The sequence below is a fragment of the Thermothielavioides terrestris genome, chromosome 1, assembly GCF_000226115.1.
Source record: "Thermothielavioides terrestris NRRL 8126 chromosome 1, complete sequence".
Taxonomy (NCBI): Eukaryota; Fungi; Ascomycota; class Sordariomycetes; order Sordariales; family Chaetomiaceae; genus Thermothielavioides; species Thermothielavioides terrestris.
This window is the reverse complement of record NC_016457.1, coordinates 7,942,555-7,956,497: the sequence shown is the minus strand read 5'-3', so window position 1 is coordinate 7,956,497 and position 13,943 is coordinate 7,942,555. Positions and strand designations below refer to the sequence as shown.

At 61.3% G+C, this 13,943-nt stretch overlaps 6 protein-coding genes across 6 annotated transcripts; 4 read left to right on the top strand and 2 right to left on the bottom strand.

Annotated features, from left to right (window-relative positions):
• The first annotated feature begins 347 nt into the window (after positions 1-347).
• On the top strand, positions 348-1,734 carry THITE_2110209 (uncharacterized protein). Its single transcript, XM_003650545.1, has one exon. The coding sequence runs from the start codon at positions 544-546 to the stop codon at positions 1,498-1,500; it is 957 nt and encodes a 318-aa protein (XP_003650593.1). The 5' UTR covers positions 348-543; the 3' UTR covers positions 1,501-1,734.
• Positions 1,735-1,968: 234 nt separating this feature from the next.
• On the bottom strand, positions 1,969-4,704 carry THITE_2142184 (uncharacterized protein; the record flags this gene model as incomplete). Its single annotated transcript, XM_003650544.1, has 2 exons — positions 1,969-2,568; positions 2,818-4,704. The coding sequence occupies 2 exons, from the start codon at positions 4,702-4,704 to the stop codon at positions 1,969-1,971; spliced, it is 2,487 nt and encodes an 828-aa protein (XP_003650592.1).
• Positions 4,705-5,325: 621 nt separating this feature from the next.
• Positions 5,326-6,753, top strand: THITE_2037220 (uncharacterized protein; the record flags this gene model as incomplete). Its single annotated transcript, XM_003650543.1, has 2 exons — positions 5,326-6,210; positions 6,550-6,753. 2 exons carry the CDS (start codon positions 5,326-5,328, stop codon positions 6,751-6,753), a joined length of 1,089 nt encoding a protein of 362 aa, XP_003650591.1.
• An 83-nt stretch (positions 6,754-6,836) lies between these two features.
• THITE_2110208 (uncharacterized protein) lies at positions 6,837-7,888 on the bottom strand. Its single transcript, XM_003650542.1, has 2 exons — positions 7,457-7,888; positions 6,837-7,384 (listed from the first exon to the last, which is right to left on the bottom strand). The coding sequence occupies exons 1-2, from the start codon at positions 7,676-7,678 to the stop codon at positions 6,920-6,922; spliced, it is 687 nt and encodes a 228-aa protein (XP_003650590.1). The 5' UTR covers positions 7,679-7,888; the 3' UTR covers positions 6,837-6,919.
• A 425-nt stretch (positions 7,889-8,313) lies between these two features.
• Positions 8,314-10,065, top strand: THITE_2110206 (uncharacterized protein). The gene is made up of 2 exons (XM_003650541.1): positions 8,314-9,277; positions 9,337-10,065. The coding sequence occupies exons 1-2, from the start codon at positions 8,706-8,708 to the stop codon at positions 9,854-9,856; spliced, it is 1,092 nt and encodes a 363-aa protein (XP_003650589.1). The 5' UTR covers positions 8,314-8,705; the 3' UTR covers positions 9,857-10,065.
• Positions 10,066-10,482: 417 nt separating this feature from the next.
• On the top strand, positions 10,483-13,813 carry THITE_2110204 (uncharacterized protein). The gene is made up of 3 exons (XM_003650540.1): positions 10,483-11,792; positions 11,875-11,940; positions 12,155-13,813. The coding sequence occupies exons 1-3, from the start codon at positions 10,756-10,758 to the stop codon at positions 13,692-13,694; spliced, it is 2,643 nt and encodes an 880-aa protein (XP_003650588.1). The 5' UTR covers positions 10,483-10,755; the 3' UTR covers positions 13,695-13,813.
• Positions 13,814-13,943: the final 130 nt, after the last annotated feature.

Sequence of the window (13,943 nt, the reverse complement as noted above, 5' to 3'; positions counted from 1 at the left end):
TGTGTCTCTCCCAAGCCGGGTTCCATCACCGCCATGTGCTAACCCGCTCTCCTTGGACTCGGCATAGTCACCCCACTGTCTAATGCTGAGCTCGGCGTCCATGAGCAGCTGTAACATATTTGTCCGCTATTTCTAGGTCGCGTCTCGATTCGTTCTGTTTGCTTACTTGTGAATAAGTGGCGTGGTGCCTATGCGATGTCTTCGCCCAGAGGGATGCGAGTCTCTTCAGAAGGGAACGCTGCCCATGCTGCCGCTGCGATTTGTCCTTGGTTCGAGGGGGGGCAAACAGACCAGCCCAACCACCAGATATGCCTGTCATTGGCCTCTTTGTCACCCATCGGGGACCTCCACAACAGAATCAGAATTGGAAAGATATAGGCGAACTGTACTCTCAACCTTCTCAATCTTTTCTAACAGCACGCCTTCTCTCCCGCTGACTCATCACTAAACGCAACGGGGTCCAAAGTGCCAAATCACCGCAGCTTCCAGGTTACACAGTAATCCGTCCGGAGTCCCTTCTCTTGTCTGCGTACGTGACGGACAATGCATCCCGGCCAGCCCGTCAACCAGGCGCTCCAACAAGTCGATGAGAGCTCCTGGCTCTTTGGAGACCGGATCCTCCTCACCCGGCAGGCGACTCCTGCGGCTGGCTGCCCATCCTGGGGCGACGGGAACGGCCTTTACTACGTCGTTTCCGAGCCGCCGAGCCCTTTACCTCCGAGTCGACCGTTGCCAGCGGAGAGCCCCATCCAGAAACTGTACGATGCAGGCGGTGTATCGGCCGTCTGGAGGGTCGGTGATGCCATCTGCAAGGCCAGGAAGTACCCCGATCCGGACATGACGTGGGAGCACGTCACGCTGGACTACCTCCACAACAAATGCCCGCTTGGGCAGTTGAGCTTTGCCTTGCCCAGGGTCATCCACCACGTCCAGAGCAAGGACCGGTACTTCATCATCCAGAGCCGCATCCCTGGCAAGACGCTCGCCGAGGCCTGGCCCTTTATGGACGAGAGCACAAAGGAGCACTACGTCACGCGGATCGCGGACATCTGCGCGGAGCTAGCGGCTTGGACGGGCGATGGTGTCCATGGTGTCGACGGGCGCAATCTGTCCGATCTCTATCTCACGCCTCTCCGCGGCGTCGAAGACATGAGCCCTGGCAATCTCCTCAAGAACTGCGTTGAGATCGGGATGGATTGCTCCACGTTCGTTTTCTACCATTGCGATCTAGGGCCGGGGAACATCATAGTAAACCTGAAAGAGAGATCTCTCGGCGTGGTCGACTGGGAGATGGTTGGGTTTGTTCCTCGAGAGTGGATAAGGACCAAGGTCCGCGTGTCCAGCGGATTGGACCTCCCCGGCGATGACGACGAGGTGAGACAGGAGTGGAGAAGGCGGCTTCAGAGACGATTGGCGCAGAATGGCTTTCCCGAGATTGCGGACCGGTGGATGGCTTGGTTTATGGGTAATGGGAATCAAGACGGGAAGGAGGGGAAGTGAGTGATTGTAATAGCGGAAAACGGTCGTCGGAGGTTGCAATGGAGTCTTTGAACGTATACCCTTCTAAAACAGATTTCTCTGCCAGCGAATTTCACGCACCAAGCGAAGCGAAGGTGGGCAGCACACTTAGGCATTGAGGCTAGGGGCCGCGGATACATCACAGGAAAACACGGGGGGGCGAGCGGGAGTGCCTTCTCTACGCCATGATACTGCCGCTCCGCAGCGTTCCGACCGTCCGAAAGCCATCGATTCTTCAACAAGCAGGCCCAAGCAAGGCCTTTGTACATAGCTTGGACACAGATATCTGGACAACAGACGCCGCTCCAAGACCGCCCGCCCAAAGTCAGGGTTCTTTTACACCTCCAAACAAACCTGCCCACACTCCTTCCAAGCCAAACCAAGCCAACCAGCCAGCCAGCCAGACACCCAGTCAAGTAACCTTTAGTTCCTACCCAGCCAGCCACCAATTCATCGCACGATAATCAAATCATCATCATCATCGTCATCATCGTCACCCCCACCAGCGCCCCGATCAGGCAGCACAACCCGCCGCCGCGTCACCTTCCCCGCCGCCGAGAGCCGCTCCCCAAGGCTCTCCCGCCCGGCCTCGCGGATGCCCTTTTCCGTTAGAAAACGCGTCTTCTTCCGCACCGGCGACTTGTCCCCCCTCCTGCTGGCGGCGGCCGCACCGCTGTCGCCACCATCACCACCACCACCGCTGCCGTCAGCAGCGGCACCACCAGCAGTAGAAGAGGAAGAACCAGGCGCAGCAAGACCAGGAGCAGAAGGCGCAGTCCGCCCATCTAACCGCTCCCCCTCCCTCATCCGCCCCAGCTTATCCTTCAGCAGCGCGCCCCAGCCCAGCGGCGCCTTGCTGCCGCCGCCGCCGCCGCTGCCAATATTGCCATTAGCGGCGGTGGTGGAGGTGGAAGTGGCGGCGGAGCCGGCCGACTCGGGCCGCTTGCGCTTGGCGGCCGTCGTCGTCGTCGTCGGCGCGGGGCCGAGGCTGATCTTGGGCTGGTGGCGGCCGACTAGGCCGAGGGAGCGCGCGTCCCATTTGCGCGCGGGCTGCTGCTGCTGGTCGTTGCTGGTGGTGGTGGGGGGGATGGTTGGGAAGGTGGCGGATGTGGAGGCGGAGGTGGTGCCGATCGAGGAGGCGGAGGACGTCGGCGGGGGCGCGGAGGAGAAGGAGGTGGTGACCGCGGAGGAGGAGGAGAAGCTGGATCCCAGGGCTGCTGCGGGGGTGCTGCCTTTGGTGGTGGTGCGGTGCGCCGCCGCCGCCGTCGCCGCCGCGCGGCTCATGTACTCCCGCCCTGCGCCGCCACCGACCTCGCCTAGGCGCCGGGCAATGTCGCGCTCTTTTTCTGCCTGCGCCAGCCGCCGCTTGAGCGCCGCTTCGCGCTCTTTGCGGTCGGCTATGCCGGTTAGGCGCTCGTCGTCCGGATCGGTGGCGCGGTGGGCGGTGCTGATGAAGTACTGGCTCTGTGTCGCGCGGTCGTAGTGGCCGCGCGCGCGCTCCTCTTCGGACTTGACGAAGACTTGCCGGGAATTGTGTTTCCTCCAGCGCGTGACGTCGCCGCCACCGAAGCCTGCCGTCGTGCTCATCTCGATGCGGGAGCTGCGGGCTTTGCGCACGGCTTCGTTCGTGTGGAACTCGCAGTATTCGGTGCGGCGCGCGTTGACCCAGCTTTTGCAATACGTGCCATCCTTTTTGATGCTCTTGCAGTAGCCGATATCGCGCGCGCCGCCAATCTCGAGGATCGTGTCCTCGTCCGAGTTGATCATCAGCCCGAAGCGGTTGGTGGCCTCGCGCCCCGGCGGAGGAGGGAGGATGCCGGGGTTGAGGATGGCCAGCACCGTGCCGGGAGTTAGTTTCCAGAAACGATCGAAGCCCGAGTTGAAGAGGAAGAGATCGACTTCGTAGGTGAGGTCGACCAGCGTGAGCACCATGTATTTGCCGCGGTCTTGTTGGGATTTCCCATCCTTGCCGGGGCCAGGGCGGTGACTGCGCGGGTCAGACTTGCTCGCGACGATGGCAAACACCACAATGTCTGTCTCGTCGTCCGGAAGAGACCAGTCGGGTGCCTTGACTTGGCGGAGCAAATCTTTGAGGAGGTATGTCTTTTTCCCCGAGACGGCGCGGGCGAGGACGTTGTGTGGCAGGATCCGCTTCGAGAGATGCAGGCCCGAGTACGGTTCGAAGGAACCGTCCAAGTCGGCGCTTCCGCTACTTGATTTTGTTGCTGTCGTCGTGGAGTCCGAGTTGCCTATTCTTGCCCCTGACCCTAGAGTAGGGGCTGTGCTGCTGCGTGGTATCTGGGTTCCTGACGACCTCCCCATTGACGCGAGAACTTCGTCCCTCGAGAATTCTTGCGGCTTTGAAGGCAGGTCAGGCAGATCCTGCGCCTTGGTCTTGTAATCCTCCATCTCTTGCCGCCCAACATTGAAAGCGGTACTTCTGAGATTCCGCGCCCGTTCTCTCCGCTCTTGCCGAGCAGCCTCCTCGGTCCGCGCAGCTGCTAGTCGTTCATTAAAGCTCAACGGGCGAGACGCTTCTTGCTGGCTATGGTCGCTCAGCGGAGATTTAGCCCTCCGCAGGAAACCGCCTGACGGGGCTAGCTGCGCGTCGTTTGCTCGCCGCTGGCTGGGTGCTTTTTTGAGGGACACATCTGCCCCTCTTAATCCCTTGTCGATTCCCAGTAATACCCTCTGTGGCGAGGTTTGAAGATCGGAAGCAGCCTGCACTTTCTTGACGGGCGAGGCCGGGACCTGAACGATGTCTCGCGAAGAAGCCTGCCTCTCCATCCTGTCTCGGGCCGCAGCAAGCCTCGACTGCAAAGGGACCTCCCGCATCCCGCCTACATCTCCAGAACCTGGTTGTGATGCCGCCGCGGACTTCTTCTGTGCCTTCGCCGCCTGCAGTTTTTTGAGTTTCAACCGGGCCTGGAGCGCCTGCAGCTTGAGCTGCAAGGTTTCCTCGTCCTCGTCCTCCTCGTTATCATCGTCGCCGCCTTCAAAGAGGCCATCTTCGCCGAATGCTGTCCCGGACCTTGAAGTCAGAGCTGCAGCCGACCGTGATGCTCTGAGCCGTGAGGGAGATGGCGAGGGGGATGTCCGTTCAGCAAGGCGCCGTAGCTTCTCTCGTCCGCCCGGCGTGCTGAGCAGAGCCTCGTGGGGCGACCGCGGCGGCCATTGGGCAGCCATGGTGGAGAGCGGACTGGGGATAAAGAAGCTCGATCCACAGGTGCGCGGCAAGTTCGAGAGATCGGAGAGCGCAAACACTGCGTTTGTTTACCGCAACCGAAGCAGCGGCGAAGCGAACCGTATCCGGGGGTGGCACCGCATTAGTCAATCAATATGCGACAAGAGAACACGGCCGGGAGGCTGCAGGAGGCCATGGAGTGTCGGGCGCGAGGCGCTTGCGCGACAGTGGCTTATTCGGGCGGGAACAAAATGGAACAAAATACCAAATAAACACTAGAGGTATGGCATTCAATCTTGATCGCAATGCTCACGGTTTTGCAGATCCCCGATAAGGTGCACTTTCTGATAAGGTAATGGTGTGCGAGGAATGATGCGCCTGGAACTTGAAAGCGCGACTTTGGGTGCCGGGTGGCGTCTGCAAGGGCGACGCGTTGCGAAGCGCGTCAACGTCGCGTTTCACTTATTACAGGGGTGCGCACAGGGGCGCGGGCCCAGCAACACCCATGCAAGCATCAACACCAAAAAGGTAGGCCTGTTTCCGTAGGTAATTCGGACCCAAAACCGCGATTAGAACCAATGCATCTTTGGACAGTGCGTTTGCCGCAATAGCCCGTCATAGTCATGGCGAGAACACGCTCCAAAGGCGCCGCAGGAACGGCCGACGCGTCCGACAAGAAGAGCGCAGCCGCCGCCAAATCATCCCCTTCAGTCTACGTCCTCCCCGCCGAGTCCTCCAACCCGCCGAAGCTCTTCGTGCTGCCCAAGACAGCCACATCCTCTGCGCGCATCGTCACACTGCACCACCCGCGCTACAGCCGACCAGCCCGCTTCCTCGTCTGCCCGGAAGCAGGCTTCTTCGAGTTCACCAGCATCGCCCCGCCCAAGTCCGCCCCGCGCAGCTGGCTCATCCAGCCCACCACCACCACCGTCACCTCTACTACTACTACTTCCGATGCCAACCCGCCCTCCCTCATCAATTCACAAATCACCCAATCCCCCGCCCTGCACCTCGCCACCCCCTTCGACCCGCTCTTCCTCCTGCTCCCCGCCCTCTTCAGCAGCAGCAGCAGCAGCAGCAGCAGCCAAAACGACGACGACGACCGGAAACCCACCCCGAAACAAAAACGCATGTTCCTCTCGCCAGACGACCACCTCGACGCGCTCCCGGACCCGGCCGGCCACCTCGCTGCGCTGCTGTCCGACTGCCCGCCCGCGCGCCGCCTGCTCGGCGCGCGCCTCGCGGCCGTGTGCGACGCCGTGCGCGCCGGCGACGAGGACATGTACCGCGTCAGCGAGGGCAAGGTGCTGCGGGAGGTGTGGGGGAAGGCGCGGCGGATGGTAGTGGGGGATGGGGATGGCGCTGGGGGGTTGCCGGGGAGCATGGAGGAGCGGTTCGTGCGGCGCGAGTTGGAGGCCCCCGTTGTCGGGGTGAGGGTTTCGCGGGCGGCGGTGGTGGGGGGAGGTGGGGTGGGGGATGGTGGCAGGAGTGGCAGCGGGAGTGGGAGTGTGACGCCTGGCGGGGAGGGCGCGGAGTCGCAAGCGAGCGATTCGTCCGTGGAGACGGCGGCGAGCTCGGTGTCGGAGGTGTCTGCCGCGAGCACGGCCGCGACGTCGGTTGTGGACGGCGAGGATGCGGCCGGCGCTGCGGAGGTTGCCAGTGCCATGACGGCCTCGGAAGAGGTGGTCCGGCTGCAGCGGCTGAGGGTTGCGTTCAACTTCATCTGCTCGCGCTATGTCGCGCCGGCGATAGCCGAGGTGCTCAAGGAACGCCTTGCGCGGGCGACCGATCTGGTCGACTTTGCGCCCCTGGATGAGTACCTGGGGCGACTGGCCAAGCTACGGCAGGAGGCCGCCGCCGCGCGATCGACGGACTTCTCACGGAAGAGGGCAACGGACGAGGAGGAAGACGAGCGCGCCGAGAAGAGGCGGAAGAAGGAGGCCGAGGAGAAGGCCAAGAAGGCGAACATGAGCAGGGGTGTCAGAGAGCTGATGAAGGTCAACACGTCTGGGATGAAGAAGATGAGTGACTTCTTCAAGAAGAAGACGTAGCCTTATTTGGGTACCTTCTCTGTCCGCGGGTTCTTTCTTTCCACAGTGCAGTTCTGTGTGATTTTGGGTGGGATGGTCAGGATTGGCGTGGCGTTCAGGGCAGTCACGGCGGCATCAGGGAATAGTCAGGATAAAGCATTTAGACCTTAGCCAGGGGGCATGGTATTCATCTCACGCCCCTCGACCGCCCTCCTCTCCCATAACCGAACCCGCCTCTGCCTATCCCCGACGTACTTCTCGAGCTTGCCACGCTGCTTGCCGTGGTATCGGCCCCGTACGCCGACGACGACGATGACGACATCGCACCGCCTCTCGACAACCCTCGAACTCTCCCCCTTGTGACGCCGCGGCCGGTTCCCCTGGACGTCGTCGGCGCCGCGCCCGCCGCTCTTCTCCTCTCCTCCTCCTCTGCCTTTCGCCGCGCCTCTTCGCGCCGCCGCTCCGCTTCTGCTGCCCGCCTCTCGGCCTCCTGCTGCTTCTGCAGCGCCTCGTTCTCAATGTCGATCAGGTCCTGCGTAGCGCCCTTCCATTCCGGGTTCAGAATCAGCCGCTGGTTGTGTTCCGTCTGCGACAGAATGCGGGTCCACGTGTTGAGAAGAGTGGAGGCGTTCTCGACCGTCTTGGAGACCGTCTATAGCTCAGGATTAGACATATGAAATCAGCCAGCAAGCGGGTGCGCCCATGCTCAGCAGTCGCATCATACCCCCATGTTCCCCTTGGCCCGCTCCAGCGTCCCAATGACGCCCTCGATTACCTCGTTGACCTTCCTGACCCCTTCCAGTTCCTTGCGCAGCGCTGCCTCTCGAGCTTCTTCTGTATCGAATCGTGAACTGTGATTGACGGGTGTCTTGGAGCGACCCGAGCCTGGGTTGGGCGGCGATGCGAAGGCGTCTTCGTGGTCTGAGCTGTTGAGGTCGTCGGCCATGGTGGATTGGTTGGTGGACGTTGAACGGTGACGTCGAAATGCTCAGGCTTCAATGACTGAGCTGTCTCAATCCCCCTGCAGATTAAGTGAACCAATCTGCGATCACACGTGTTGTTGTGTGGAGATCGGGCTTCTGCACATGACGTTGTTTTGTTTGTTGTCCGTGTTGTGCGAAACTGCCTTGTTGACAGTGGATTGGCGGGGTTGGACGGGCCAACAGGGGTCTGCGCTGGCAAGACGCGCCTTGCCAGTTGTGGGTTTTCGCGTTTCGCGTCGGTCATTAACTGAGCGACCAGGGGGCTGGGCCCCAATGGGAGGCTGGTCGTGTCCACCGAATCGAGTGCAGACCGTCCCCAGCCCCTTCTCTGCATCCATTTCTCCTCCACCATCTCCATTGCAGAACCGGATCCATCCGGTTTCCCACCCCCTCCATTTTTGAAATTGACAATCGCTCCCATTCACGCCGCCCAGGGCCTCAGCATATCTTATTGTTGCCCTAGGTGCTGCTGTTTTGAATCGGGGCGCTGCGCGACTTGTTCCAGCAGCTTACCAAGTTCACATGTGTGCTCTGCGACGCACTTGAGCTTCATCCAGTCTCGTTCCATTCCCTTCAGCACGTAACACCTGGCCTCGAAGTCCACAACACTCGTACTCAGTTTTTTTTGGTCCCGCCTCTTTTCGTGGGTACCATTGTCTGCCATTCGGCCGTGTTTCTTGCTCGTTCGAACAAAGCGGCATTGGCAGATCAGCTGAATTGAGCTTCTTGATCATGGCGGGCGCGACGGAGTCATTCCCTCCATCAACGCCTTCCCCCGGGCCGGCAACAAGGATCCGAACGCCTCCAGCGCCGCAACACGGGTATTCTGATCCTTACGAGCCTTACTCCCCGCGCAAGTCATCCCGCATCGCGCAACGGGCGGCGAATCGAACTCCGTCACCACAGCCATCATCGCCTCATCGATCATCCGACCAGCGCGACAACTCGCTCGGTTCACCCAAGTCATCTAAACAGCGCTTTACCTCTAGCATGGCTACGCCTGCCATCTCGCCACAAAAGAAGCGCATGCCCCCGCCGGACCCGTCGCGCAGGGTTTCGGGCACTCTCACCGCCGAAGGCACTGCAATCGCTGCAACCGCCCTGGGGCTGTCGCCCGTGCCTACAACCAAATCCGCGTCGCGCGCTACTCGTACAAGCGCCATGGCTGGAGCCGGGATGCTAATCACCCCAGCCAAGACCCCTCAAAAGCCCCCCAACGAGAAGGTCAAGGCCAGCGTCAAGTCGGTCGCGCGCAACCTCTTCCACAGCGACGACGAGTCTGCCACGGCGCCGAGTCCGAGAAAGATGCGCACTCAATCCCATAACCCGGACAGTTTCTACTCCGGGGCGACTGCTCAGCCGTCCTTTCAAATCTACACGGATTCTCACGAGCGCATCCCCGAAATCGACCACAGCCCCGACAATCCCTTCTACGTTGGCCCACACACAGCACCTCCCGAACCGCCGAGGCGCCGCAGCACCCGCCACGTGAGCATTCCTGGCGAGGGCAAGGTGTCGATCGAAGAGGCCGTCCGTCGCGACGATGGCATGTTGATCGTATTGTATGTGCGCTCCTTTCTTGACTCGGTGCGGTACCGTTTACTGACAGTAACCTGTGTAGCCGGGGCAAAAAGCAGTTCCGCAAGTTCAGCGACGCTGAACAGCCGGCCAGCCGGGAGGGCCTCGTGGACGGCGAGGGCGGTCTGGAGAGCGTCGTCGAGTCCTCATCGCGACGGCCCTTCACCCGGTCGTCCGTCAAACCTCGTCTGCTCTTCCCCACAGCCCCGGCCGACGAGGCCAAGAACGGAAACGAGGACGAGGAGGCAGCGACCGACATTGAGGACCACGTGTTGGCGGACTTGGAGGCGGACCAACCGGGAACACCGACAGATCTGGTCGACGAGGCGCCTGACACGCCCAAGGCGCCGCGGCACGCACCCGCCTCTCCGCCGACCACCACGCGCACGACGCGTTTTGGAGGCAAGAGATCTACCGACTCCACCCCGGTGAAGGACAAAAAACCTGCAAAGCGCAGCCCCTTCGACAGCTGGCGACGGGTCAAGAGCGGCGCTCAGAGCACCGGCCATAAGCGGTCAGGTGATGAACTTCCGGCAGCCGCATCCAAGCGCACCAGGGCTTAACTTAGTCTCTCGCCGAGTACGCTTTGGTGGAGAGCAGCAGCATGGGCAGTTTAGGCAGCCTTCGACTCGGGAGCTCGAGGTCGCTCGGCGGAATCGATTTCATCTGGCACAGCTCGGGGTGCATATTGGAGTTTTATCGCGGGCATGGATATTCTGATGGGGTCGTTTCGGACCGCTCGCTGCCCGCGATGTTTGGTTTCGTGTTCTTCCTTTCATGCCTTGCCTCGTCGCTTTGATACAGGGGGCCAAACGGCGGGATACGGTGTTGGACTGGACCGGACCGGATATGTCATGAGTGTCTTTTCAGAGCTAGGGAGAATCGGGTACCTCGGAAGGGTTAGAGGGTTGCGTCAATATGTGTATGTACTCATTTACAGATTGCCCATGGCAGCAGGCGTCTAGCTGCAAAGTAATACATTCAGATCCCTGGCCTGGGAGGACTCGAGAGAGCTCGGTGACCAGCTTTAGATGTAGGGCAAGATATTATTACCTGCCGTACATGTGATGTACCATGCTTGACGGTACGCTCGGCGAATACCTCCTCTGCTAGGAGGCAAATGGACGGAATACCTCTTTGCGTATTCCATAGAGCAATCCATTCGTGTAGTGGCGTCATGTACCCTTCACGGAGTGCTCCGTCCTCTCGTTCCCGAGCTACCCCACCATTCCCCGCATCTTCTTGGCGAGTTGAAACTGCATTGAAACTGAATTTCAAATGTCAACAGAGGGGCACGTTTGTGTCATCTGAATTTTGGCCAGACCGTATCATGACTATCGCGCTTCCTACCGCATTGTCATAACCCAACTTCATCTGTCAACCTTTTCACGAACTCCTGGCACCTATACGACTTCTACTGGATCTCGAATACCGTTTCTCTCGCCCAACCAAATACTTCATAATGCATATTCTCGTGGTCAACGATGACGGGCCGCCGTCGCCCCATTCGTCTCCCTACGTGCACTCTCTGGTGAGGGAGCTGCAGTCGCACGGCCACGTCGTCTCGGTCTGCCTCCCGCACACGCAGCGCTCGTGGATCGGCAAGGCGCACATGATCGGCCAGACCGTCAAGCCGCTGTACTACCGCCCGCCACCACCCACAGCTCCCGCCGCGGGCCTGATGCACGAAGACGACGAAGATGAGCAGCAGCGCCACCCAGAACCCAAAACGGGAGCGTCGTCTGTCTCGGCCGCAGCGCAAAAACAGGAAGGGAAAGCGAAACCTAACAGCGGCCAGCCGCGCCACGGCACGACGCACACGCGGCCCAGCACGCGGCCGGGCACGGAGGAGTGGATCCTGGTGGACGGCACGCCGGCGTCGTGCGTGCAGATCGGGCTGTACCACTTCTTCCGCGACCGCGGGCCGGTCGACCTGGTGGTCAGCGGGCCCAACTACGGGCGCAACACGACCGCCGTCTTCGCGCTCAGCAGCGGCACCCTGGGCGGCGCCCTCGAGGCCGCCCTGTGCCGCCACCGCGCCGTCGCCCTGAGCTACGCCTTCTTCTCGCGCAACCACGACACGGCCATCATCGAGAAGGCCAGCCGCCAGGGCGTGCGCGTCATCGAGGCCCTCGTCCGCGACTGGCCCGCCGACGGCAGCGTCGACCTGTACAGCGTGAACATCCCGCTGCTGGAGGGGCTCGAGGAGGGCAAGGTGCTGTTCACGAACATGCTGCAGAATTATTGGGACGCGGGCAGCTGTTTTACCGAGGTGGACGGGAGCGTGGACGGGGAGGAGGAGGACGAGGAGCGCATCCGCGAGGAAGAGGGCGAGCTCGAGGAGGAAGCAGTGGACGGCAGTAGTGGTGGTGGTGCCAAGTTGGCGTGCCATACGCATAAGCACTTCAAGTGGTCGCCGCGCTTTGCCGATGTGTACAAGAGCGTGGATGAGGCGCCGCCAGGAAACGACGGGTGGGCGGTTAAAGTCGGGCATACAAGGTGAGTGACGATGCAGGTTTTGTGTTGGCGGTGGGCTGCGGTAAGATGGTCAGAGTGATCACTGACTTGTTATTTTTTGCAGTGTCACGCCGCTCAAGGCCAACTTCTTCCAGGCTTCTACCCATATGCATGGCAAGGAGCTGCGCTTGTAAGTCCGGAGTCTGCCCCTTCGCCCGGGCAGTGGTTGGCGCATGACGGTCGGCGTGATATGGTCCTGATACACCGATCATGATCAGATAGAGCATAGAGCTTCGATCTAGAATTAGACGAGACCGCTCCTCGGGTCCTCCGTCCCCGTTGCCAACCCTGCCAGGGTTGGGGTCTGTAGCTCTGACGTTTTCTTACCATCTTCTCTCTCCCAGGGGTCAATCTCGGAGCTCGACCTTTGGAGTGGTACCGCAGCCACCAACCACTGGTGAAGCCACATCCTCCGCTCAGACTCTCCCCATCCGGGAAACCGGGAGGCCTCTCGTCCACGCCCTGATCGATTACGACGACGACTACGTGCAGCCTCTGATCATGTCAGCCATGCGGTCGCTGCTGCCACCAGAGAGCTACACCCTCGTCAAGCCACCGTCGACCTGGTCTTCTTCATCTCCGGACATCTCCCTGGCGGAGCTCTTCCCCGAGCCCGGGGCCAGAATCCTCCAGATCATGCCTTACGAGAGCCTCGACTTCGACTACGCCGCCAGCCACCCCGAGACGTGTCTGATCAACAGTTACATGATCCGCAAGGCGCTTATCCGGAAGCACTTCCTGTCGGCGACCGTGGACGCCTGGGTGGCGAAGCACCCGGACTCGGCCCTCAAAACCCACGTAAAGCGCAGCGAGGCGTTCGAGGTGGATTATGCCGAGTTCCTGGACGACGCCCTGGTCGAGGCGTTTGACCTGCGGGAGAGCATGGAGAGGAACGCGGCAGCGCAGCACGGCGACGGTGGAAATGACGCCGAGAGCGTGGCGGAGCAAGGCGAAACGACAGCAGCCGAGAAGACGCCAGATGTCACCGAGTGGTGGATCCTCAAGCCCAGCATGAGCGACCGCGGCCAGGGCATCCGGCTGTTCAGCACGATGGAGCAGCTACAGGATATCTTTGACGGGTGGGAGGCCGAGAGCGAAGACGAGGAGGACCAAGATGACGACGCGGAACGTGGCGGAGCCCGCACAGGCGGCCACGACACGGACAAGGACGCCATCACGACGTCTCATCTCCGCCACTTCGTCGCGCAACCCTACATCCACCCCCCCTTGCTCCTCCCCGCGCTCAACAACCGCAAGTTCCACATCCGCGTCTACGTCCTCTGCGTCGGCAACCTGTCCGTCTACGTCTACAGCGACATGCTGGCCCTCTTCGCCGCCAAGCCCTACCAAGCCCCGTCTGCGTCCCACCTCGACCTCGACGCGCACCTCACAAACACCTGCCTGCAAACCTCCTCCTCCTCCTCCCCCTCTTCAACAGCAGCAACCCAAGACCTAGTGCACACCCTCCGCGCCCTCCCGCTGCCGCCGCACCTCGCCGCCTCCGTGCCGGCCCAGATCTACGCCGTGACAGGCGACCTCTTCGAGGCCGCCGCCCGCGCCATGCCTGCGCACTTCCGCCCGCTCGCCCACGCCTTCGAGGTCTTCGGCCTCGACTTCCTGCTCGACGCCGCCGGCAACGCGTGGCTGCTTGAGGTCAACGCGTTTCCGGACTTCCGGCAGACCGGCGCCGGCCCCGCCGCCGAGGTCGTCCGCGGCTTCTGGAGGGGCGTGGTGAATAGGGCGGTGAGGCCGTTCGTTCTGGGCGGTGGTGGGGCGGCGGCAGCAGGGGGTGGTGCTGCTGGTGCTACTGCTGGTGCTGGTGCTACTGCGGGGGATGATGGGATGGTGTTGGTCCGGGAGGTGGATTTGGGGAGGAAGTGGTGATAGGGGGCGGAAGGGGGAGGAGGGGGGGCGGGGTTGCATGCAGAGTTGGTTGATATCAAGCCTTCGGGCTGCTTGGCTTTGGTTGCATGAGACCCGTGAAGTAGCCTATTGTGTGATTCGAGTCGAATTTTGTGCTGCGTTGCACGGAAGGAAAATCCAACCGCCCGGCTTACGCATAGGATATTGGGAAGGAGGCTTAGATGCTATGATGGAATCGGACTTCCGGATTGGGGTGTCTCAAGAAGTTGG